The sequence below is a fragment of the Xyrauchen texanus genome, chromosome 29, assembly GCF_025860055.1.
Source record: "Xyrauchen texanus isolate HMW12.3.18 chromosome 29, RBS_HiC_50CHRs, whole genome shotgun sequence".
Classification (NCBI taxonomy): Eukaryota; Metazoa; Chordata; class Actinopteri; order Cypriniformes; family Catostomidae; genus Xyrauchen; species Xyrauchen texanus.
In genome coordinates this window covers 39481348-39508107 of record NC_068304.1, presented here as the reverse complement: position 1 = coordinate 39508107, position 26760 = coordinate 39481348, and the positions used below count along the sequence as shown (strand labels likewise).

General features: G+C 39.6%; 1 protein-coding gene across 1 annotated transcript in view; it reads left to right on the top strand.

Moving 5' to 3' along the window:
• LOC127622728 (C-Jun-amino-terminal kinase-interacting protein 2-like) overlaps positions 1 to 26760 on the top strand; it is a 41479-nt gene that overhangs the window by 13579 nt on the left and 1140 nt on the right. The window contains exons 2-12 of the mRNA XM_052096780.1: positions 509 to 614; positions 14732 to 14950; positions 15050 to 15128; positions 15229 to 15423; positions 15550 to 17805; positions 21286 to 21361; positions 21545 to 21717; positions 22185 to 22294; positions 22372 to 22494; positions 23124 to 23194; positions 24664 to 24762. Of these exons, the coding sequence (XP_051952740.1) occupies positions 509 to 614; positions 14732 to 14950; positions 15050 to 15128; positions 15229 to 15423; positions 15550 to 17805; positions 21286 to 21361; positions 21545 to 21717; positions 22185 to 22294; positions 22372 to 22494; positions 23124 to 23194; positions 24664 to 24762 (3507 nt within the window). The remainder of the gene's footprint in view (positions 1 to 508; positions 615 to 14731; positions 14951 to 15049; positions 15129 to 15228; positions 15424 to 15549; positions 17806 to 21285; positions 21362 to 21544; positions 21718 to 22184; positions 22295 to 22371; positions 22495 to 23123; positions 23195 to 24663; positions 24763 to 26760) is intronic.

The following is a 26760-nucleotide window of genomic DNA, read 5'->3' as shown; positions in this document are numbered from 1 at the left end:
CTTATCATTAATGAAGGGGGAGGTGAAAGAGAGAAGTAATGCCGTAAATTATGTTGCGACATAAAGGTCTAGAAGCCACATATTGGGTGTGTTTGTGTGTATACATACATGATGTGTATGATAGAGTGCTAGACTGAGTGACCTTGTTGAACTGCTTGGCTGGAGACCAGTGTGTGTACACAATCAGCTGACATATTATGTCAGTTCATAATTCAGATCAGAATTCCCCAGAGACACATACAAACACACACTCATTTATTAATGTGCTTCTGTCTGTCATGGGCAGCACCAAGATCCATTGAAATGCATTTGACAGCAACAGTTTCTTACTTGATGTATGTTCCACTATTGTTCATGCAAAGGTAACCCTTATGCTCTTGCTTAGGTTGGATGTGACTCTGCATCTGAGGTCACTTAAGATAACGAGATCTTGTATTAATTGTTTCTTGTGTGTTACTGTAATGTGCCTGTGTGTGGAGTGTTGATTATGTTGTGTTTGTGTGTGCAGGCCTGCTCATGACATCAGTCTGGAGGAGTTTGATGATGAAGATTTGTCTGAGATCACAGATGACTGCGGCATAGGCCTCAACTATGACTCTGACCCTTATGAAAAGGTATGCACCATTCAGAATGCATGTATTCTATACTATTTAAGGACAAATTCTATTCTGATCTATTCGAGGGCATGTTCTATTCTATTCTACTTGAGGAAGCACTTTTTATTCTGTTCTATTTCAGGAAATATTTTAGTCTGTTCTATTCTATTTTAGGAAACTTTCTATTCTATTTTATTCTTATATATGTTATTTAACTTGAGGAAACATTCTATTCTGTTCTCTTCTAGGGCATGTTCTATTCTACTTGAGGAAACATTCTATTGTGTTCTATTCTGTTTGAAGAAACACTGTATTCTATTCTATTTTATGAAACATTCTTATTTGTTTTATTTTATTCAATTCGAGATAATATTCTTTTCTATTCTATTTGAGTAAAATTATATTATGTATATTCAGAATATTCTATTTAATTCTGTTCTTAAAGAAAACATTCTAATGTCCATTTGATTGAACTTTAGGAAACATTCTATTCTTTTCTGTTCTATTTCAGAAAACATTTTATTCTATTCTATTTCAGAAAACATTTTATTCTGTTATTTTTTATTCTATTTTGCTTTATTTTTGTAAACATTCTATTCTATTGTATTTTAATCTATGTTATTTAACTTGAGGAAACATTCTATTCTGTTCTTTTTTATTTGAGGAAACATTCTATTCTATTCTGTTCTACTTTTGGAAACCTTCTATTCTGTTCTATTCAATTTGAGGAAACATTGTATTCTATTTAACTTGAGAAATGATTCTGTTCTGTTCTATGAGGGGAAATTCGATTCTATTCAACATAGTATGTTAAGAATATTCTATTTAATTCTATTCTTAAAGAAAACATTCTAATATCCATTTTATTGAACTTGAGGAAACACAATTATTTTCTATTCTACTTCAGGAAACATTTTATTCTGTTCAATTCTATTTGAGGAAACATTATATTCTGTTCTACTTGAGGAAACATTCTATTCTGTTCTACTTGAGGAAACATTCTATTCTGTTCTACTTGAGGAAACATTCTATTCTATTCTACTTGAGGAAACATTCTATTCTGTTCTACTTGAGGAAACATTCTATTATATTCTACTTGAGGAAACATTCTATTCTGTTCTACTTGAAGAAACATTCTATTCTATTCTACTTGAGGAAACATTCTATTCTATTCTACTTGAGGAAACATTCTATTCTATTCTACTTGAGGAAACATTCTATTCTGTTCTACTTGAGGAAACATTCTATTCTGTTCTACTTGAGGAAACATTCTATTCTGTTCTACTTGAGGAAACATTCTATTCTATTCTACTTGAGGAAACATTATATTCTGTTCTACTTGAGGAAACATTCTATTCTATTCTACTTGAGGAAACATTCTATTCTATTCTACTTGAGGAAACATTCTATTCTGTTCTACTTGAGGAAACATTCTATTTTATTCTATTCTACTTGAGGAAACATTCTATTCTATTCTACTTGAGGAAACATTCTATTCTATTCTACTTGAGGAAACATTCTATTCTGTTCTACTTGAGGAAACATTCTATTTTATTCTATTCTACTTGAGGAAACATTCTATTCTATTCTACTTGAGGAAACATTCTATTCTATTCTACTTGAGGAAACATTATATTCTGTTCTACTTGAGGAAACATTCTATTCTGTTCTACTTGAGGAAACATTCTATTCTGTTCTACTTGAGGAAACATTCTATTCTATTCTACTTGAGGAAACATTCTATTCTGTTCTACTTGAGGAAACATTCTATTCTGTTCTACTTGAGGAAACATTCTATTCTGTTCTACTTGAGGAAACATTCTATTCTATTCTACTTGAGGAAACATTCTATTCTGTTCTACTTGAGGAAACATTCTATTCTGTTCTACTTGAGGAAACATTCTATTCTGTTCTACTTGAGGAAACATTCTATTCTGTTCTACTTGAGGAAACATTCTATTCTATTCTACTTGAGGAAACATTCTATTCTGTTCTACTTGAGGAAACATTCTATTCTATTCTATTTGACTTGAGAAACATTCCTATTCTATTCTATTCTACTTGAGGAAAATTATATTCTATTCAACAATGTTAGGAATATTCAGATTATTTCTATTCTGAAGGAAACATTCTAATATCTATTTTATTCAACTTGAGGAAACATTCTGTTCTGTTCTACTTGAGGAAACATTCTATTCTGTTCTACTTGAGGAAACATTCTATTCTATTCTACTTGAGGAAACATTCTATTCTGTTCTACTTGAGGAAACATTCTATTCTGTTCTACTTGAGGAAACATTCTATTCTATTTTATTTAACTTGAGAAAAGTTCCTGTTCTATTCTATTTGTGGGAAAATTATATTTTATTCAACAATGTTAGGAATATTCAGATTATTTCTATTCTTAAGGAAACATTCTAATATCTATTCTATTCAACTTGAAGAAACATTCTGTTCTATTCTATGAATCAGTTTTAAAGTTTTTATCATAGTTTGGTTTATAACTTGTTTTTGCCATAAAATTGCCACGGAAGCTGACATGGCTTTATATATCACTAACAAACAAACTACTCTATTCTATTATGTTCTATTCTATGTTAGTAAACATTCTATTGTATTCTATTCTACTTGAGAAAATATTCTATTCTATTTTAAAAACTATCTTTATTTACTCTATTTTATTTAACTTGAAGAAACATTCTATTCTGTTGCACACTAGGTGAGGAAACACTCTATTCTATATTACTTGAGTTAACATTCTATTCTATCTGTTATGTTCTATGTTAAGAAACATTCTATTTTATTCTATTCTACTTGAGAAAATATTCTATTCTAGACAACTTTGTAAAGGTAGTGCATTGAGCAGGGGCCATTTCAACAGCACAGTGCGGTGTTTTCTAGTATGCCTTTGCAATAGCATCTTGGTTATCGCTTGCCTCTTGACTATAGTGAGTCTTGCTCGGAGGACTTTTAAATACCTACTCAAATATGTAACATTCTTTCATAATATATACAAAATCTTACTTTGTTTCCTTTTATTCAGCTCATGCTTGTGCTGACCGGGACAATGGTTCGAGTCCAGTTTTGGTCATGTCCCAATTCCATTTCCCCTAATTTGTCCCCACCTTTCTATCTCTCAGCAACTCATAAATATGTAAAACAATGTCAGAGCAATGTCATCTGATGTAGATGTGAAGCTGTTTCCTTGAGATGAAACCGTAAGCACAGCATCACTTTCAGGCTTTGTTTGAGCCCAGAGGAAGAGCAGGCAGTAATAGTGTGGCTCGTCACTGGACACGGTGTCATCACTTCACTCCCCGACCGTGCATGTTGAAGAGCTCATTTGCATTTTAAAAGCCTCCAGGGCTGAACACATACATATTCACATGTGCTCATGACAGTATGTCTGAGTGTTGATTTTAATAGGAAGTGCAGTTTAATATTTGACTCCCACTGGGCCGATTTGATTGCGATTGATGTTTGTGATGTTCTTGAGATTTAGTGTGTTCACATTATTGTTATCTGTTTCTCTCTTTGGGGTAGCAGTGTTATTGTAAGGGTGGAAACATTTGTGTTTGACACTGTGTGTTGGTGTCACGGTCCTGTCACTCTGTCAGTTTGGGTTCCTGTCTGACAGGATCAGCTGAATTCCCTGCCGTGCATGGTCCTGACTTCCTGTCTGGTTTGGTTTCGGTCTGTGTCGGGATCCGGACATTTATGCTCCATGTCTGTTACTGACGTGGGTGCATTGTGCTTATGTCATCTCGGTGGCATGCACTCATGCCAATCATTTATGCCTGTCTCTAGCGAACATGGGTGCGCCTCGCATTGCGCTGAGCGCCCGGGTCACGAGCTGTCTTGTGTTTTCGGAGCATGGTATAAGTAATTAAATAAGAATTGTATTAATAATCCCAGTGAGCAAGCTGAAAGCGACTGTGGCAAGGAACACAAAACTCCATAAAATGTTGATTTTATTCTATTCATGTTAAAGAAACATTCTATTCTACTTTAGGAAAGACTTTATTTACTTTATTTTCTTTTTTTTTTAATTCTGTTCTATTTCAGGAAATATTTGAGTCTGTTCTATTGAATAATTTTCTGTTCTATTTTGCTTTATTTTAGTAAACATTCTATTCTATTGTATTCTTATCTATGTTATTTAACTTTAGGAAACATTCTATTCTATTCAATTCAGTTTGAAGAAACATTGTATTCTATTCTGTTCTACTTAAGGAAACATTCTATACTGTTCTATTGAATTTGAGGAAACATTGTATTCTATTCTATTTAACTTGAGAAATGATTCTGTTCTATTCTATTTGAGGGAAAATTATTTTCTATTCAACAAAGCATGCTAGGAATATTCTATTTAATTCTATTCTTAAAGAAAACATTCTAATATCCATTTTATTAAACTTGAGGAAACACAATTATTTTCTATTCTACTTGAGGAAACATTCTATTCTACTTGAGGAAACATTCTATTCTATTCTACTTGAGGAAACATTCTATTCTATTCTACTTGAGGAAACATTCTATTCTACTTGAGGAAACATTCTATTCTATTCTACTTGAGGAAACATTCTATTCTTTTCTACTTGAGGAAACATTCTATTCTATTCTACTTGAGGAAACATTCTATTCTGTTCAACTTGAGGAAACATTCTGTTCTGTTCTACTTGAGGAAACATTCTATTCTGTTCAACTTGAGGAAACATTCTGTTCTATTCTACTTGAGGAAACATTCTATTCTGTTCTACTTGAGGAAACATTCTATTCTATTCTACTTGAGGAAACATTCTATTCTGTTCAACTTGAGGAAACATTCTGTTCTGTTCTACTTGAGGAAACATTCTATTCTGTTCTACTTGAGGAAACATTCTATTCTATTCTACTTGAGGAAACATTCTATTCTGTTCAACTTGAGGAAACATTCTATTCTGTTCTACTTGAGGAAACATTCTGTTCTGTTCTACTTGAGGAAACATTCTATTCTTTTCTACTTGAGGAAACATTCTATTCTATTCTACTTGAGGAAACATTCTATTCTGTTCTACTTGAGGAAACATTCTATTCTATTCTACTTGAGGAAACATTCTATTCTGTTCTACTTGAGGAAACATTCTATTCTGTTCTACTTGAGGAAACATTCTATTCTGTTCTACTTGAGGAAACATTCTATTCTATTCTAGAGGAAACATTCTATTCTGTTCTACTTGAGGAAACATTCTATTCTATTCTAGAGGAAACATTCTATTCTGTTCTACTTGAGGAAACATTTTATTCTATTCTATTCTACTTGAGGAAACATTATATTCTATTCTACTTGAGGAAACATTCTATTCTATTCTACTTGAAGAAACATTCTATTCTACTTGAGGAACATTCTATTCTGTTCTACTTGAAGAAACATTCTGTTCTACTTGAGGAAACATTCTATTCTGTTCTACTTGAGGAAACATTCTATTCTACTTGAGGAAACATTCTATTCTGTTCTACTTAAGGAAACATTCTATTCTGTTCTACTTAAGGAAACATTCTATTCTGTTCTACTTAAGGAAACATTCTATTCTATTCTACTTGAGGAAACATTCTGTTCTACTTGAGGAAACATTCTATTCTGTTCTACTTGAGGAAACATTCTATTCTACTTGAGGAAACATTCTATTCTGTTCTACTTGAGGAAACATTCTATTCTGTTCTACTTGAGGAAACATTCTATTCTACTTGAGGAAACATTCTATTCTGTTCTACTTAAGGAAACATTCTATTCTATTCTACTTGAGGAAACATTCTGTTCTACTTGAGGAAACATTCTATTCTATTCTACTTGAAGAAACATTCTGTTCTACTTGAGGAAACATTCTATTCTGTTCTACTTGAGGAAACATTCTATTCTACTTGAGGAAACATTCTATTCTGTTCTACTTAAGGAAACATTCTATTCTGTTCTACTTAAGGAAACATTCTATTCTATTCTACTTGAGGAAACATTCTATTCTACTTAAGGAAACATTCTATTCTATTCTACTTGAGGAAACATTCTATTCTGTTCTACTTAAGGAAACATTCTATTCTGTTCTACTTAAGGAAACATTCTATTCTATTCTACTTGAGGAAACATTCTATTCTACTTAAGGAAACATTCTATTCTATTCTACTTGAGGAAACATTCTATTCTGTTCTACTTAAGGAAACATTCTATTCTGTTCTACATGAGGAAACATTCTATTCTGTTCTACTTAAGGAAACATTCTATTCTGTTCTACTTAAGGAAACATTCTATTCTATTCTACTTGAGGAAACATTCTATTCTACTTAAGGAAACATTCTATTCTATTCTACTTGAGGAAACATTCTATTCTGTTCTACTTGAGGAAACATTCTATTCTATTCTACTTGAGGAAACATTCTATTCTGTTCTACTTAAGGAAACATTCTATTCTATTCTACTTGAGGAAACATTCTATTCTACTTAAGGAAACATTCTATTCTATTCTACTTGAGGAAACATTCTATTCTGTTCTACTTGAGGAAACATTCTATTCTATTCTACTTGAGGAAACATTCTGTTCTACTTAAGGAAACATTCTATTCTATTCTACTTGAGGAAACATTCTATTCTACTTAAGGAAACATTCTATTCTATTCTACTTGAGGAAACATTCTATTCTGTTCTACTTGAGGAAACATTCTATTCTGTTCTACTTAAGGAAACATTCTATTCTATTCTACTTGAGGAAACATTCTATTCTACTTGAGGAAACATTCTATTCTATTCTACTTGAGGAAACATTCCATTCTGTTCTACTTGAGGAAACATTCTATTCTATTCTACTTAAGGAAACATTCTATTCTGTTCTACTTGAGGAAACATTCTATTCTATTCTACTTGAGGACACATTCTATTCTACTTAAGGAAACATTCTATTCTGTTCTACTTAAGGAAACATTCTATTCTATTCTACTTGAGGAAACATTCTATTCTACTTAAGGAAACATTCTATTCTGTTCTACTTAAGGAAACATTCTATTCTATTCTACTTGAGGAAACATTCTATTCTATTCTACTTGAGGAAACATTCTATTCTACTTAAGGAAACATTCTATTCTGTTCTACTTAAGGAAACATTCTATTCTATTCTACTTGAGGAAACATTCTATTCTGTTCTACTTAAGGAAACATTCTATTCTACTTGAGGAAACATTCTATTCTACTTAAGGAAACATTCTATTCTATTCTACTTGAGGAAACATTCTATTCTGTTCTACTTGAGGAAACATTCTATTCTATTCTACTTGAGGAAACATTCTATTCTATTCTACTTAAGGAAACATTCTATTCTGTTCTACTTGAGGAAACATTCTATTCTGTTCTACTTAAGGAAACATTCTATTCTACTTAAGGAAACATTCTATTCTGTTCTACAAGTCGCTTTGTTTGCCATTGCTACGCATTCTCTAATCTTGTTTGTCGGTTGGCATGAGCGTGTATTGCCTTATTGTCTTAGCGATGTGCGCTCATGCCATTCGGGTGTTTTGTTGTCTTGTGAGAGCACGTGTCTTTGTTTTATTTCTGCATTGCCGCGTGTCTCTTGGTCTTACGTCATACCCCGCCTCCTTGTTTGTTTAGTATTATTTCATTTGCCTCACCTGTCCCCTGTTAACCCATTTGATTTCTATCCCTATTTTAGCCTTCTCGTGTGTGCTGTCCAGTGCCAGTTCATGTTGTTGTCCAGTCGGTCTTGTGTGTTTGTTGGTTCCAGTTGGTCCAATTATTCGGTCCTGTTTCATCCCCAGCCCGGCCCGGTCATTCCTGTGCCCCAGCCTGGATTTTCTGTTTCCCCTACGGGGCAGTTTATGTTTGTTTTTTCCCCTTATGTTGGATTTTGCCTTCGTTTTTAGAATAATGAATCTCCTTATTTATCACTCTGCATCTAGGTCCTGAGCATCATCATTCTCTGATCCTGATAGTTTGTTGCAACAAGAGATTGTAAATGTTTTACTGCAGTGGCCGCGTGCCACAGCTCTAGCAGAAGGGTTGATGACCCGGTGAAGTTTACTGCTATGCAGAATCTCTCCTCTCCATTATTCCTCAGTATTCTCTGGAGAAATTTTCAAACATGCATGCATCGATTGCAGCTCTTCACGTGCCTTTTTTGTGTCAGATTGATTTAAATGCAGCGATTCTGTTCCCTTAATCTCAGTCAGTGGGCATCAAAGCATGTGGTGACCTCGGCAATTGTTCAGTTCATAGGCATATTGATTTGTTGGTTCCGGATGGTGATTGGGTTTTCCACAAGCTGGTATTTTATTTATTGGTTGGATGATCTGAAAGGGGCAGCAGAGTCCATGCAGTGTGTCAGTCCACATGATGTTTTAGCCACAGCTAACGGCACTAATTCTGCACACACGCTTGTCTCACAGGATTATATCACGTGAAAGGAGCACTGCATTGTGTTTGAAGGGCCTGTCCCTTGTCTGGACAGAACATTTCCTCTGTGTCTAGAATGTGCCATGAGTGGTTATGTAAGAAACCTTCTAGATTTATATACGGATGTCCAGATACCATTTATTTAGAGGCGGAGTATGAGTACCAATAATTCCTTTTCAGTACTCATCGAGACCTGTTTTTGTTACATGAGGTGTATCCTTTGGCACACGCAACCCTTGCACAATTCTTTGCTCTGATGAAAATATGATTTAATTCCCAAGTTGAAGTACCTCAGTAAATGGGTGCAGAGTATATAATATGTATCATTTTTGTAATATATGATTAAAATAAAGTATTATAGACCAAAAGTTAGGGGTGGCTAAAAATATAGTTTTTCCGATGCATCACGATCTTCATTTGAATGAAATCGATTCTTAAATCCCAAGATCGATCTTTCACTCAATACGCAACCCTCCACTACAATGAGAGGAAATCACTAAATTCAAATCGCACTTTAAACTAAATAAAAAAAGATATAAAATAATGAAGTGATCAAAACAATCATATTAAACCACCTCGATCTCCATTGGCTCCATTTGCCATCATGCCAATGTCAACGGCAACAGATGGAAAATTACTAAAACCTTACAGATAAAGAACTAAAGACAATTACTAATGCAAAGACAATAATAATGAAAATAAATAAGCCTAATAAATTCCCTTGTGTTCCCAAAATCATGCTGCCAAATGTGTTCTCTTATCGAATTTCTGTTTGTATTGCATTTTGGTAATACAGTTAATGCTGCCTAAAGAAAAGAAAATTCAAGGTGAACGTGTTTTGTATTTTGTATGACTGCAGAGTTGCGTTCACAATGCTAACCGTGTGGAAATAATGCGAACTAAACTCACAGCACCTCCTGAGATGCGTTCTCATAGACGACATTATTCTTGCAAACAGTTTTCAGACGAAAGTTTGGAACGCCCAATTCCCAATGCGCTCGAAGTCCTCATGGTGGCGTAGTGACTCGCCTCAATCTGGGTGGCGGAGGACGATTCTCAGTTGCCTCCGTGTCTGAGACCGTCAATCGGCGCATCTTATCACGTGACTTGTTGAGCGCATTACAGTGGAGACCTAGTGCGTGTGAAGACCTTCACGCTATTCTCCGCGGCATCCACACACAACTCACCACACGCCCCACCGAGAGCAAACCACATTATAGCGACCACAAGGAGGTTACCCCTTGTAACTCTACCCTCCCTTGCAACCGGGTCAATTTGGTTGCTTAGGATACCTGGCTGGAGTCACTCAGTGCGCCCTGGGGTTCGAACTCGCGACTCCAGGGGTGATAGTCAGCGTCAATACTCGCTGAGCTACCCATGCCCCTAATATCTTATTTATTGACTGAATACATTTATTTGTTCATTTTTAAAAAGCCAAAATGTGACCAAAATGACGAAAAGTCATAAAATATTATATTTTCCTAATGAACTTAGTTAAAAGGTCCCCTGTACAGATATATATAAGCAAAATGGACATTATTACTGATATAAACCCATCGACATTGAGAGAAGAAATCTGTATCAATACCCAGCCCTACTAAAAGTGCACATCTATTTTCGTTTCTCTCTACATCATTATAACTCTCCTAAAATGTACCTCATGCATTCCCTTCCAAAGGGACTTTGTTCCCTTCTCACTCAAAGCGCTCGCGCTTGTTAAAGAGCGCCGCACTGTCATAGCAGCCATGATAAGTTCTGTTTCCATTTGTCCTACAAAGGTCGCCTTGTTTAAACGAGGACGCTTGGTATACCGCTGCCTTCAAAGGGTGCGACCTTCGAAACAAGACAGGTGTGTCTCTGAGGCTGCTCGTACAACAAGTTTTTTTTTAATGATTCTTCGACAAAGAATTTCCAACGAACGACTCCATCCGTCCAAACTCCCTCTCTTTCTCTTTCTATCTTATGAGTGAGAGTTAGACGAGTGAGGCTTTTTGATGTGTATGTGTGTAAGAAAATTTGCAGTTTATTGTTTGTGTGTGAGTGTGTGTGTGTGTGTGTGTGTGTGTGTGTGTGTGTGTGTGTGCGTGTGTGGAGGGATTAGCTAAGCAGCATGAAACGAGGCATAATAGAGGCTGTCTAAACTGCTCATAATGAGAGATCAAAGACAAGAGGGTGAGGTGTTTTCCTTTTGAAACGTTGCATGTGTATGCATGTGTCTGTGTGTGTGTGTGTGAGTGTAGTTTTATGCACATTTTGCTTTTGCATAATTTGAAACATAAACCAACACTGCTTCAAAACACAATAACTAGTGGTGCACCGATCAGGAAATGTTATACTGATACCAATCTGCGTATGATATCATTTCACTCGCTTTTGGCGCCCCCTGCTGGAAATCTCATAGGAAATACTGCTGAAACTTAATAAGGCACAACATTTCGGTTGGCAAAAATCTTTTCACAGTCACATAATGAGGCTGATTTAGGGTGCTTTCACACTGGCAGTTTAGTTCGAAACAGAACACGGTTGGCATGAAAAATTGGTAATGTAAAAGGCGTCATGCTGACCGTGGTGCGCGCTACGGTACCGAACCCGAGACTTCCTGTAGGAGGTGTTCTGAGTTCGGTTGCAATGGAACTGTAGCACGATACCCGTGAATGTGAAAGCAACTCCGACTCGGGTGCCCACTCGTTCAGGAAGTAAAGTAACCTGCACATGCTTATTTTCGACAACACACGAGGATCCACACATTCCTGAAAGTCCCAAAAACATAATGACACCACAATGACAAATAAGTACAATCAACACTATAAATACTGTCTATCCATCCATCCATCTGTCAATCCATTCATCCATCCATCCATCCATCCATCCATCTGTCCATCCATCCATCTATCCGTCTGTAAATCGATCCATCCATCCATCCATCCATCCATCCATCCATCCATCCATCTGTCCATCCATCCATCCGTCTGTAAATCGATCCATCCATCCATCTGTCAATCCATCCATCCATCCATCCATCCATCCATCTGTAAATCCATCCATCCATCTGTAAATCCATCCATCCATCCATCCATCCATCTATCATCCATCTGTCAATCCATCTGTAAAGCCATCCATCCATCCATCCATCCGTTCATCCATCTGTTAATCCATCCATCCATCCGTGTTTGTGATGACGTAAAATGAACGCAAATGGACCTGGGTTCGATAGAATCAAGTGAGGGTGAAACCAGACCAACGCCGCTCGGAATCAGCCGGAGCAAACGTGCCCAGTGTGAAAGCCCCCTTAAATATAGGGCTATGTTTTTTTTTACTAACAGTGATGCTCTGTAGGTAACACTGACTGAGTGAGTGATGTCCAGGTCTTCCTCTGAAATATTAAACAGCCCTCGATCATGCAGTGCTGTAGTTAATATCCTTTAAGTTAGTGTAGACAGTTCTTGTTCTGCACCGCCTCTTTCCCACATCTACTGCAGTAGACGGCCGTTATGTTACATTTAGTGTTTGTTTGTGTGTGTGCATGCTCTTTCAGCAGTATTTCCTTCACCTTCAAACCCTCTTCATCTTTTATTCTCTTCCTCTGCTGTCTCTGTAGATCTGCCGTTAGTATGCGGTCAGTGTCGAGTGCGCTGCATTCATTCATGAGTTCTGTGTGGGTTCGGCTGGCTCAGCAGAACAGTTTTTGCTGGTGTAATGCTGACACCGTCTCTGAGCAGGGCAGTAAAATCAGTGCTAGTCAGGGGTGAAACATCGTCCTTGGAAATATGAGAACTAAAGAGGTTAATTTCCACTGCAAGACAACAAACCATTCATTCACTCCCCCTTTCATTGGAGCATTGAGTTTCTCTCTCAAGTGTAGTTATCAGTTATCTGTGGGCTTGGCTGCTGCTGGTCAGGGGTATTGATTGCTATAGATACAGTATGGCTTATTGATTCAGGCCCTGATGTGTCTGATGCAGTATGGGACTTTTTAATGACATCAATCGTGAATATCTGCTAACCAACCTGTGTTAGGGAGTAACACACTAAACACAAACACTTATTTCATACAGGGATTCTATTTCAAAACTCACAAAACTTTGCACACGCATCAGAAATGGTGAAGATTTACATCTGATATGGTTTCAGAATTAGGTGTGGCAAAATGGCTCGATAGCGCCACCTACAAACTTTCAACGATGTGCGCTTTACACTATGTTTCACCTATATGTATGAAAATCGGTACACCCGTGTAACATGCCAATACCTACAAAAAAGTATCTTGGACCCATGCCCTAAACTCAACAGGAACTCAGCCATTTTGATTTTTCTCTTCAATTCTTGCTCAGTTTTTGCCATTTCCAGGTCTCGTATATGTACAAACTCCTCCTAGAGATTTCATCAGATCTACTTCATATTTGGTTACTATAATCTAAAGGCCTTGGCGATGCTACGTTGCGAAGCTTTTGAGTTTTCGTTGAAGGACGTGTCCGTGGCGGCCTGACAAATTTCGATATGAAACATGTCACATTTTTGAGACCTAAACATGCTCGAAAACTCATGAAACTTTGCACACGCATCAGAGATGGCGATGATTTACATCTGATATGGGTTTCAGAATTAGGTGTGGCAAAATGGCTCGATAGTGCCACCTAAAAACTTTAACGATGTGTGCTTTGTGCTACGTTTCATCTACGCCAATACCTAAACTCAACAGGAAGTCAGCCATTTTGATTTTTCTCTTCAATTGTTGCTTCTTCATATTTGGTTATTCTAATAATGGTTAATCTAAAGGCCTTTTTTTTGTTAAATTGCAAAGCTTTTGAGTGAGTTGTCGCTGCACGCCGTGGCCGTGACAGTCTGACAAAATTTTATGTTTCTCCATGAAAAGGGAAGTTGTCATAACTTACACATACTATGTCCAATCTGCCCCAAACTTCACATGTTTGATAATAGTCCCGGCCTGAATACATCAACATGCCAATATTCAGTTATAGTCATAGCACCACCTACTGGCAACAGGAAATGATGTGTTTTACACTGTGATCCAACATTTAAATGCTAAAGTAAAAAAAAAAAAAGGCATTATAGGCTTATGTAAGTGCAATGACCTGTTTTTCCTTCTAAAAGTCAACAGGAAATCAAAATGTATCTTATTTAATTTCTTAATGCAAAGTTCCTGTTCTTATTGTGCACAATTCACGAGTGCAAGTCACCAAGGCTTCTTACTTTTCAACCCTTCCCCGCCGACCCCTGACTAAATATGTTTTATTTGACATTAAACATATCTACAAAATGGTATATTTTCTCTTCCGCTATCAATCTACGTCAGGGCTGGACTGGTAATCTGGCATACCGGGCATTTTCCCGGTGGGCCGACACACTTTGGGGCTGATCAGGGGTGGACCGGCCAGCGGGAGAACCGAGCGGGCCTGTTTTTTTCAGATCATCTATTGGTCAAACTTTAAAGCAGTATTATTTGCATTTTAAGTAATTCTTCTTATGGCTTTTATCAAACAGTATTTCTATTTCCATCAATATTTTGGCGTGCTTGAACGTAATTGCTGTTTTCAGCTATAGTGTTTGCCTATTGATATTGTCTTCCTAAGATGTCATGAAGAAATTGAGAGTGATAGTTGTTTGTTTACTTTTATTTGGGTAAAACTGAATTTCTTTCTTTCTTTCTTTCTTTCTTTCTTTCTTTCTTTCTTTCTTTCAGGACTGTCTGATTTTGGAAAAGAATGATTTCCACCATCCTGTGTGCTCATTTCAAGACGATTTCCAAGAGTTCGAGATGATCGATGATGAAGATGATGATGACGAGGAAGCAGATCCTGACGCCCTTTCTTCACTGTCGGCATCTCCACCCCCCTCCCCTACTCTTGACACTCTTAAGAGCCGTCCGACTACTCTAAACCTGACTGTACCAGTTTCACAGGTACATCTAAGACACATATGCTACCCTTAAACGATCAGTATATGAACATATTTTACAGTTGTAGCGGTATTTTAATTCTTCTTTTCATCCTAATCTCAGGACTCTCTGAACAACAACAGTAAAGCACCATCACGAAAGTCAAGCTGGCAGGATTCTCTTCGAAACCTTACGTCACAGGGTAATCTTCGCTCATGTTCACTTGTTTTCTTATCAGCAATCCTAAAGGGATAGTGATCCCAAAAATAATAACTCCAAGTATTTCACATTCTATGTATCAGGCTGTTTGTCTCCAAACCACTCTTGCCTTGAAGATGGATCGCATGTGACTGCCATATGTCCAGGGGCTCCAGGCACCACCGGCTCTGCCAAAGGTACACCCTCAAACCCACCAGGACAGTGTGGTCTCCATCAGTCACCGGGCAGACCCCTGCTCTACGACTTTGAGGGCAACAGACGAGAAAGACCGGAATATGGTAAAAATATCCGACCCTGTTGATAATGGCTTTAAGAAGACATGCCAATAGACAAACTGTATTGAAAAAAAATATTACGAAGCTGACCCTTTAAAGAGATCAATTATTTCTTGTCTTTCTAATCAGGCTCCTTTTGTCAACATAACTCCTCTGGCGGCTCTGAAGTCACTGAGGTGAAACCTGATACTGAGGATACCACCCTAAGCGAGCTTGTCCCCTCGACAGATGACTGTACTTCCCAGTGCTCCGACACAGAGGTTGACCATGATCTGAATGGCCATGGCAAACGTCAAACTTGCTGCTCTCGACCTACCAATGACACTTACACCGTCAACTCGGAGACAGCTGACGACCCAGAGCTGGAAAACGACGGGACCAGCAGATGTTTCTCCTCAACTGCACCTCTTGGCAACGAAGCTGAGACACCGCTGTCGGACGAGGAGCTGGACAAAGAGTTTGACATTGACTTCATGGGCAAGGAGTACTATGATCAAACCTGTATGGACGCTGAGGGCTATGTGGAGTTTCCCTGCATCGAACCCATCGAGTTAGTTTCTGTCTCTAGCTACGTATCGTCCAGTCGATCAGACATCCTTGATGCTGTTGATGAACCTCGAGATATGCTTCAGGCTAGGCCTGTGGCTGCTCCTGATGCTGCGGACGACACAACATCTCCTTCCTCAGATCCTGGAATTGCTGATATGAACGCCAAGCACTACACAGAGTCAGACCGTCACAGCGATGACCTTAGTTCTCCTGGATCAGACTCTGATATTGAAGGTGAAATTGAGGCTGCATTTGCATGCGATGGTCCTCTTGCTAGCAACATGATTTCATCCATTTCAGAGACAGAACTAGACCTGACAAGTGAATCCAGCAGTGGACGCTCCTCGCATCTCACCAATTCCATTGAAGAAGCCAGTTCCCCAACCTCTGACCCAGAACTTGACCAGGAGCTGGACACCAAGCAGGACAGTGGGATTATAGGTCTGAAGGCATCCCTTCTTCTGGGCCATCCTGAGCCAATTAAGCAAGACTATTCGCCAGCGCTAGATCCCAGTCCACTGGATGACGGCCAAGCTCTGATAGGTCTGCAGAATGTAGACGATGAACAGGTTTACGAGCACCAAGCTGATCCTGACGAGACTCTTCCCCCTGCCATCCTCTGTGAGGACAGCAGCTCTCAGCAGTTGCTGCTCAAGATTGAGCCCGACCACAGTCTCGAAAGCTTCAAACGCTCCTTCTACTTGCCGGTCGGCCCCAAGCTCATGCCCTCAGTGGATGACTATGATGGCAACAGCGAGGGCGATTCTGACTCTGAGTCGGAGGACGAGCTCAGTGAAAACTCAGACTCTCCTTGGCTTCTCAGCAACCTGGTCAACAGGTTGATCTCGGAAGGCTCCTACCCAATCAACTGCCCAGAAGACTGCTTCAAAAGCTCAACCTCCATCTCGGACACCATCTCACCATCGTCTGACCTGGAAACAGATGCTTTCAACGAGACAGATGGGTGCAAATCTGAAAAGTTAGAGGATCTGACTTTTGAAAGAGCAAAGGTTACTGAGGACAAGGAGAAGGAGAAAGAAGCCTTCTGTATGGATGGTAAGAGAACAGACTCTTGTCTGTATATGAGCAACCTAAAGAATTACGAATCTGAGGAACTTGCATCCAAACAATCCTCAAAAAACAAACAAAAGGAGGAAGAAGAGCGGCCAAATAATGACTTGATGATGGAGAGAATGAAGGAGCTCGACTCTCCTAGCTTGAGCGAGAGCATCACCAGCGACAAGGATGAGGGGCGGGAGACGAGCGTCGATGAACTCAGTTTGCAGAGAATCACGGAGGTGAAAAACAGCCTCACGCTGGATCTCCCGACAGCACAGACCAATCACTGTTTCAGTCTCACTTACTCAACCGATAATGATGAACAGGATACATCTCCTTTTCGGGAGGATCTTCATAAGGTACCTTCACCATATGGAAACGAGACTTACTTGGACAGTTCCCCACCTATTGATGAGAGTGTGCGAGAGTTGAGGAACGTTACTTCTGAGCATGTACATGGGCGGCCAGTCGATGACTCCTTGGCGTATGATTCGATGAAGTACACCCTTGTGGTAGATGAAAACACAACGCTTGAGCTGGTGAGCCTTAAGCGCTGCACCTCTGTACTTAGCGAGGACAGCGATGGACTCTCAACGATCTGTGACGAAGAGGCGGTTGATGAAGATGAATACTTTTATAGGCGGGGCCAGATAGTTGGAGGCATGAGACCCAATCTGCTTTTAAGCTCCTCTGAAGAAGACTCGTCCCCTGAGGCAGATATGCCTTTCTCCAAAAAGTTCCTCAATGTGTTTGTCAACGGCACATCACGATCCTCCAGTAAGTGGGATTTTAGCCCTACATACTCATACACACGCACTGAAAGACATGAAGTTGGCCATAATCGTATGCTATCAAACTTGGGTCTTTTTTTATTCATTTTAATAGTTTTTATTTTTTATTTTACTCGATAATAATATGTTGTTTTTAAATGTATTCTCTGTGTTTTGAGCAAACTTATTTAAGCTATTTAAGTCAAGCAGAAAAAAATGAGTTGTTTCAGCAAAGCTGTGTTTGGGTAGTGGCCACAAGGTCTTGCCCCCGAATATTCAGTTATATATGCCCCGGCAAGGTATGGGGGCTTATCCATCCATCCATCCATCTTCAACCACTTATCAGAAGTCGGGTCGCGGGGGCAGCTGCTCCAGCAGGGGGCCCCAAACTTCCCTATCCCGAGCCACATTAACCAGCTCTGACTGGGGGACCCCAAGGCGTTCCCAGGCCAGTGTGGAGATGTAATCTCTCCACCTAATCCTGGGTCTTCCCCGAGGCCTCCTCCCAGCTGGACGTGCCTGAAACACCTCCCTAGGGAGGCGGCCAGGGGGCATCCTTACCAGATGCCCAAACCACCTCAACTGGCTTCTTTCGACGCAAAGGAGCAGCGGCTCTACTCCGATCTCCTCACGGATGACTGAGCTCCTCACCCTATCTCTAAGGGAGAAGCCCGCCACCCTTCAGAGGAAACCCAGTTTGGCCACTTGTACTTGCGACCTAGTTGATTCGGTCATGACCCAGCCTTCATGACCATAGGTGAGGGTAGGAACAAAAATTGACCGGTAGATCGAGAGCTTTGCCTTCCGGCTCAGCTCTCTTTTTGTGACAACGGTGCGATAGAGCGAGTGCGATACCGCCCCCGCTGCCCCGATTCTCCGGCCAACCTCCCGCTCCATTGTCCCCTCACTCGTGAACAAGACCCCGAGGTACTTGAACTCCTTAACTTGGGGCTTATGTGGAGCATAAATAGTTGTTGTTGATAATATAATAAGGGTTGTGCTTGTGTTTACAATTCTCATGTGGTTTTGTGGTAAATGATGGTGTTTTATTTGAAGTCACCATCATGGAGATTAGTGTTGCTTCTAACTATGATAAACATCGTTCTCATCGGTGTTGCCAACTTAGCGACTTTGTCGCTAGATTTAGCGACTTTTCAGACCTCTTTATCGACTTTAAAACAGCGATTAGCGACAAATCTAGCGACTTTTTGGACGAACCGTAGCTACTACCGTAGAAGAAAGTCGCCAATACTGCCCCGCGAGAGTGTGGTCTTGCTTTCCTGCCCAGAGGTGAGCAGACGAGAAGGCGGTGCAGCTTAATCAGTCGACCGCACGTCAGCTGACATAGACGTGAATGAGCTGTGCACGTGCAAACGGCGTTGTCAAGGACCAACCACGAATCTGTATTGTTCGCTCCCCTTTAGTTTTACATTTAAAGAGTTTAATTTGACCGTTTATTTTCATTCTTTTCATGCACTTAATCACAGGAGATTTTTAGACGGGTGTTCATATCTGTTTGTGAACTCTAAACATGCACTTCGATTTTTGTAAATATGCACAGAGTGGTTTGTATGACTGACCGCTTTGTGAGAGAAAATATAAGTTACCGTCACTTCTAAATTTCTAACGTGATTGATAGATATTGGGAATTAATATGGTATTACAATATGTACGATAAGCACACAGAAGCACATATGTAAAGGGCGGACATTATGCAAAATGCAAATGAGATGCGGTGATGTCACGAATATATTAATTACCATATGAGATCATCTAGGGGACAGGCTTTAGCTACTTTCCATTGAAACTAGTTGGCGACACTGGTTCTCTTTAATTGAATTACATGACTGAGTTAACTCAAAGGAAATGAGAAGACTTAAAAAAAAAAAAAAAAAAAAAAGAACGAGAATTTTCAACTTTTCTTACAAAATGTCAAACTTGTATAAAAGAATGGTAAATTCAAAAAGCCATTTTAATTCAGTGTAGACCTATATGCTATATATTAATGTACAGATCCTTATTCTTAGCTGTATTCTTGTATCATATTGTGTAAAATTCCTCATGCAATATATTTGTTTTCTTTAAAAGATGTCTTAGTGGTAATTATCTGTCAGATGTTTTTGTTTGCACTCTTTGGAAAATTCTGTCATCACTTACGCACTCTCGTGTTGTTTCAATCCTGTATTACTTTCGTTCATTTATGATACACAAAAGGAGATGTAAGGCATAATCTGGTGACTCAGACTAACATTCTGCCTAACATCAACTATGTGTTGTGCTGAATTTCTTTTTTGGCGAACTATCCCTTTAATATGCACCATAGACTGTAAAAAAAGATGGCCGACGCCCCTTCGCTCATTTCCATTGGTGAGAACTGAAGCCGCCAGTGTCCCGATATGGCGCTGACATCTTGGGACTTGAGTCTGCGCAGTTGCGATTTCGGGACCAGACCTGCGCAGTAGTGAGCAGGAAGTAAAGCTGTGAAATCAAGGCCCCGCCCTCACTCTCGCTGAATCAATCGCAAGCACACGCCCCTGCACTTTTGACTTTTGACTTATGACGGTGTGAAATAATTAATTATAGAAATTTAGATATTACATTTAAAGCTCCAATCTCCTCAGTCCTCCGAAGATCCCGAAAAAAAGTTGGTGCTTCAGTGACTACTTCGCTCAGAGAACCTGTCAATCACAGCTGTCAATCATGATGTCACAGCACCGTTTTTATAGCATCAAATAACTAAAAACAAACTTATTTTGAAAACAAACACTTGAAATGACATCAACGTGATAGGAACGACAGTAAATGACAGAAACTATCTTTGGAAAAAAGATATGTGAAGTGTAATTTAATTGTTTAGTTGGTCTCACGTCCCGTTGAATAACATGGGGAGGCGGGGCTTATGACCTATACTAGGACCAGCCACCGGGGGGCGATCGAGACGTTTTGGCTTCACTTTTCAGGGCTTGTGCGGCACGCTTGATATGCACCAATGGGGAAACTAATTTGTATATTAAATACAAATGTAAGAAAATACAGTTTGCATCAAATTAAATCCACTCCCAATCACGTTGCCATTTTAAGCCTATTTTATTACAGCTTAAGAGATTTAGATGATCATTTAAAGTCGTTTAGGAGGCTGCCTCACTGAACAGAAAGGGTTTTTAATAGTCATAATGAGATTACATCAGATGACCTGCTTCTAAAGGGGGTTTGAAATACCCTAACCAGTCGCCACCGCAGCAAGCAATGGGCAACAACATATATTTGTTTATACGCTCCGTTTAAAACACTCAGTGACATCTCATTGGTCCTATATCCCACTCCACCTATTTCTATATTAAATATCGTCCCACAGCATTTTCACATTCAGTGTGGACACATATAAAAATACTTGTCTCTGGTAAATTGCAGTGCCTGTTTAAGATGCAGTGTTATACCTCAGTATGAATCCAGGTTTGGGATAATGCATATGCTCTATGTGTTGTAGGTACAGAGTCATTTGGGCTTTTCTCGTGCACGATAAATGGAGAAGAAAGAGACCAGACTCACAGAGCGGTCTTCAGGTGAGTAATGCTGTCCATAGTGTGCACAAAGCCCCAATAATGTTTAATAAGGGTCTCAAACCCTGAAGTAAATCAGGTCAGATCACTTGAACTGTTTTTGATTATTTCTTTCCCAGTAAATGTTAAAACAGCTCAAAAAGTCTGATGCAAATAACACGAATGCTTTTAATGTCCACGCCGCAGGTTCATCCCACGTCATGCAGATGAACTGGAGCTGGATGTTGATGATCCACTCTTTGTTGAGGAAGAGGAAGATGATTATTGGTATTGTGGGTACAATATGCGCACAGGGGCAAGAGGGATTTTCCCAGCGTACTACGCTCATGAGGTCGTCTGCCAAACAAAAGACATGATGAGTAAGCTAAAAAAAATTTTTTTTTATGTTTTTGAAATCTTAAATAGATTAATAGAATATATATATATACACACACACACACTCACTGACACACACACACACACTCACTCACTCACTCACTCACTCACTCACTCACACACACTCACACACACTCACACACACACACACACTCACTAATAGACACACACACTCAATCACACACACACTCACTCACACACATACATATTGTGTTTATATAGAAATTGTTAAAAAATTAAAAAATGCTATATGGAAATGTTTCCAGCAGTCTTTAATGGTTCAGAAGAAGGATTAATTCCAAAAATACAGGCATCTGTAATTATGTACAATAGAAAAGTGATTTCTATGAAAACAGGCGTTTGGAATTATCTGGAATTATTAAACATCTAGTTTCTATGTGAAAGCACTTTCTGGGGAGTCAGCACCATCTGTATATGTGTGTTTCCATAGCAATGAAGAGGAACACTGCTTGGATGGAGAGTTTCCGAGTGCAGTTCCTGGGGTCGGTGGAAGTTCCTTATCACCAAGGCAACGGCATCCTTTGTGCTGCCATGCAGAAGGTACAATAAACAGGAAATGCCAAACTTTTGTGAGGTATTACCGGGAGCAAACCAGAAGTAACGTGTTTGTCTTTCAGATTGCTATGGCGAGGAAGAGGACGGTGCATCTCCATCCCCCGTCAATCTGTGAGCTGGAAATAAGCCTACAGGGGGTCAAACTTGTCATGAGTTTGGACGATGAGTACGACTTTTCAGGAGAGGTGAGAGAGGGGGAGCTTAATTGGACCCCCCAAAAAAAAACATTCTGTCAGCTTTTACTCACCTTCATGTTGTTCCAAACCAGTATGAATTGCTTATTTCCACTGTACACAAAAGGAGATGTTACGTTGACTTTAAGGATTGATAGCCTAAAGGCCCAAAGCATTGATGCGTTATTCTCAGCGTTGCCACAAGGGGCGCTACAGCTACCACGTGCTGGCCATGCATCGGCGAACATTCAACCTAACTTCTACTATTGTGTCCTTCAAAGGAAGGAAAGTCATATGGGTTTGGAACGACATGATGGTGTAAATGATGACATCATTGTAATTTTGAGGCTTTAAATTTTAAAGGTGCACTCAGTATTTGAAAGCGAGTAGTATTCGTCTTGTCTTATGACCTTAATGTGACATTTTGAATTAAACAGTCTTCATGTCGTGTTACTGTATAATATTAAACATTTTTAAAAGATACTCGTCATTTGTTTATCAGTAAAACGTTTTAATGAGGACAAAATTACAAAGAGTGCACCCTTAATATACTGTATACAAGCTTCGTATGTATTGTGAGAACATGTAGATCACAACATTTATTGTGTATTTTATATTATTATTCTCCTCTTTCCTCCTAGTTTGACAGATGTAGTCACTTCTTCCAAATGAAAAACATCTCCTTCTGTGGATGTCATCCCAAAAACAACTGGTACACACACACACACACACACACACACACACACACACTCACTCACTCACTCACTCACTCATTCACACACACACACACACACACACACACTCTCTCAAACACACACATACACACTCACGTACGCATACACGCTTGCTCACACACACACACACACACACACACACACACACACACACACACACAGTCAGTCACTCACATATGCATGCACAGTTGCTCACACACACACACACACACAGTCACTCACTCACACACACACACACACACACACACACACAGTCAGTCACTCACTCACACACACAGTCACTCACTCACACACACTCACATATGCATGCACGCTTGCTCACACACTCACACACACACACACACACACACACACACACACACACACTCACTCACTCACTCACTCACTCACTCACTCACACACACACACAGTCAGTCACTCACTCACACACACACACACACACACACACACAGTCAGTCACTCACTCACACACACAGTCACTCACTCACACACACTCACATATGCATGCACGCTTGCTCACACACTCACACACACACTCACTCACTCACTCACTCACTCACTCACACACACACACAGTCACTCACTCACACACACTCACATATGCATGCACGCTTGCTCACACACACACACACACACTCACTCACTCACTCACTCACTCATACACACACACACACACACACACACACACACACACACACACACACACACACAGTCACTCACTCACACACACTCACATATGCATGCACGCTTGCTCACTCACTCACACACACACACACACACACACACACACACACACACACACACACACACACACACACACACACACACAGTCACTCACTCACACACACTCACATATGCATGCACGCTTGCTCACTCACTCACACACACACACACACACACACACACACACACACACACACACACACAGTCACTCATTCACACACTCGCATGCACGCTTGCTCACACACACACACACACACACACACACACACACACACACACACACACACACACACACACATGTTGGTCTACCTATCATTATGAGGACTTTCCATAGACATAATGACTTTTATACTGTATAAACTATAGATTCTATCCCCTAAACCTAACCCTACCCCTAAACCTAACCCTCACAGAAAACTTTCTGCATTTTTACATTTTCAATAAAACATTGTTTAGTATGATTTTTAAGCGATTTGAATTATGGGGACACTAGAAATGTCCTCATAAATCACATTTATAGCATAATACCCTTGTAATTACTAATTTGTAACTTACAAAATTGTCCTCGTAAATCACAAAAACACACACACACACACACACACACACACTCATAAACCTCAACAATTTCTCTGCAGCTATCCATGACATTCTACTGTAATCTTTGAATATAATGCAGTATGAAAGAAGCGAAATTAATGTTTATTCTTTTTGTGTCTTTCCATAGTTATTTTGGTTTCATCACCAAACACCCGATGCTGAACAGGTTTGCATGTCACGTCTTTGTCTCTCAGGACTCTATGAGACATGTAGCCGAGTGTGTAGGGTGAGTCACATGCGATCGATACACATCACACGATAAGTGCTATTAGTGTGTATTCACAATAAACTGCAGAGGGTAGCATCTGCAAAAAGCCCAAAAAAAGGAAGACAGGATGACTAAGGTAAAGTACAATAGAGGTGGAGGCTTTTCGTTCGTTTATCATTTACTCACCATAATGTTGTTCCAAGCCCGTTTTACTTCCTGCCTTGGAAGTAGGGAAATAATTCTGCATTGGGACGGGATGAGGGTGAGTAAACTACAAGTTTTCATTTTTGAGTGCACAATTCCTTTAAAGCGAGCAATCGGTCTCTGTATTATTATAGCGGCACAGAACAGACTACTGTGAATAATTAAAGCATCTCAGTTGGGAAACTTGAGTTATGAGCTATAACAAAACACTGTAACATAACAAAACCACTGGTCAAGTCCAGTTCTTCTTCTTCTTTCGGCTGCTCCCGTTACAGGTCGCCACAGTGGACCATCTGTGATTCACATGACTTGACTTGGCACAGGTTTTACGCCAGGTGCCCTTCATGCAACCCCCGGTAGCTGGGGCACTCTCACTCACACCTAAGGGGCCATTTTTATAGTCTTCACTTAACATGTATGTTTTTGGATTGTGGGGGAAACCTAGAGGAAACACAGGGAGAACATGCTAACTCCACACAGAAAGGCCCATTTGCCCCGGGACCTTCTTGCTGTGAGGCAACAGTGCCGAAAACCCTTTAGTTATATGGATGAAAGGTTGCTAGGGGGGGATGAGTCACACGTGGTCGCTATAATGTGGTTCTCGCTCTCGGTGGGGGGCGAGTGATGAGTTGTGCGTGGATGCCGCGGAGAATAGCGTGGGCCTTCATACGCGCTAAATCTCCACGGTAACTGCTCAACAATCACTACACGACCACGAGGACTTAAAAGAAAATGATTATTTTGCAATTAACTCTGGTTGGTGTGAAAACTCAGGTAATTGCACATGTGTTCGCTTGAAAATTGAGGTCTGGGGTTGCCTAAGGCCAGAAAAACACTTGACACACAAATACGCAAATGCAGCTAGCCGACACATTGCCAATGCAATTGTGCTACTGTGGCGGTAACAAATCTAAGTACTCAAGGGGGCGATAGAGTTACCTTCACACGTATGTGCCATTAAACTGGATTTGTTATTATTCAGGTAAGTTGCTTTAAATATATTGACTTGAACTTACTTGCTTAGCAATATTCTCTTCAAACTGTTGCTAGAAAGAGAAAACTCACCATAGTAGCCGACAGTTCACACTTATGTCAGAACCCTTCTAATAGGGGAGCCTACAAGCTTAGCCTAAAATAGCATAACACATTGACTTTATTCACGCTAGCGCCATCTTTGATTTTTAATGGGAGTGACAACGAGGCTGTGAGGAATACACAATACAGTCTCTTCAATGGGCTGTACTGCAGTTTAAAGGGTTTTTGGATAGTTCGTGGACAAAACATTGATCAAATATCTGTCCAAGGACATTCAGTAGACAAAAACCCCCAGACAATGTGTTGGGTGATCTAGGAGCTTTATACAACTTTATATCATTCATGCCATTGAATAGATGGTAAGTCTATCCCTCACAGCCTCATTGTCATTCTCATAAAAATGGATGATGCTAGCATGAATAAGATGATGTTAGCATGAATAATGTCTATGAATACTCTATGGGTGGTACACTGCCGAGGAGACAAGAGGCCGTACTTTTATAATGGATGTCTATGGAGGAGATGCCTCAGTGTACTGAACAAACTGCTTTTTTGAGGAAACAGCTCATCACTTAATTAATTGACCGCCTTTACGCTAATCTCCAACATGGTTTTACACAAACAACCCTTTTGGAATGAGCTATGTGTGGAGTTTACTACATTAAACTGACGTTTTATAAGATAATTCACGGACGATTTTGCGACAGGTAGGTGTAAGTTTACGGCTCTCCCCATTCATTTGTATGGTATCCGCAAACGGTGACTTACTGTCGTAAC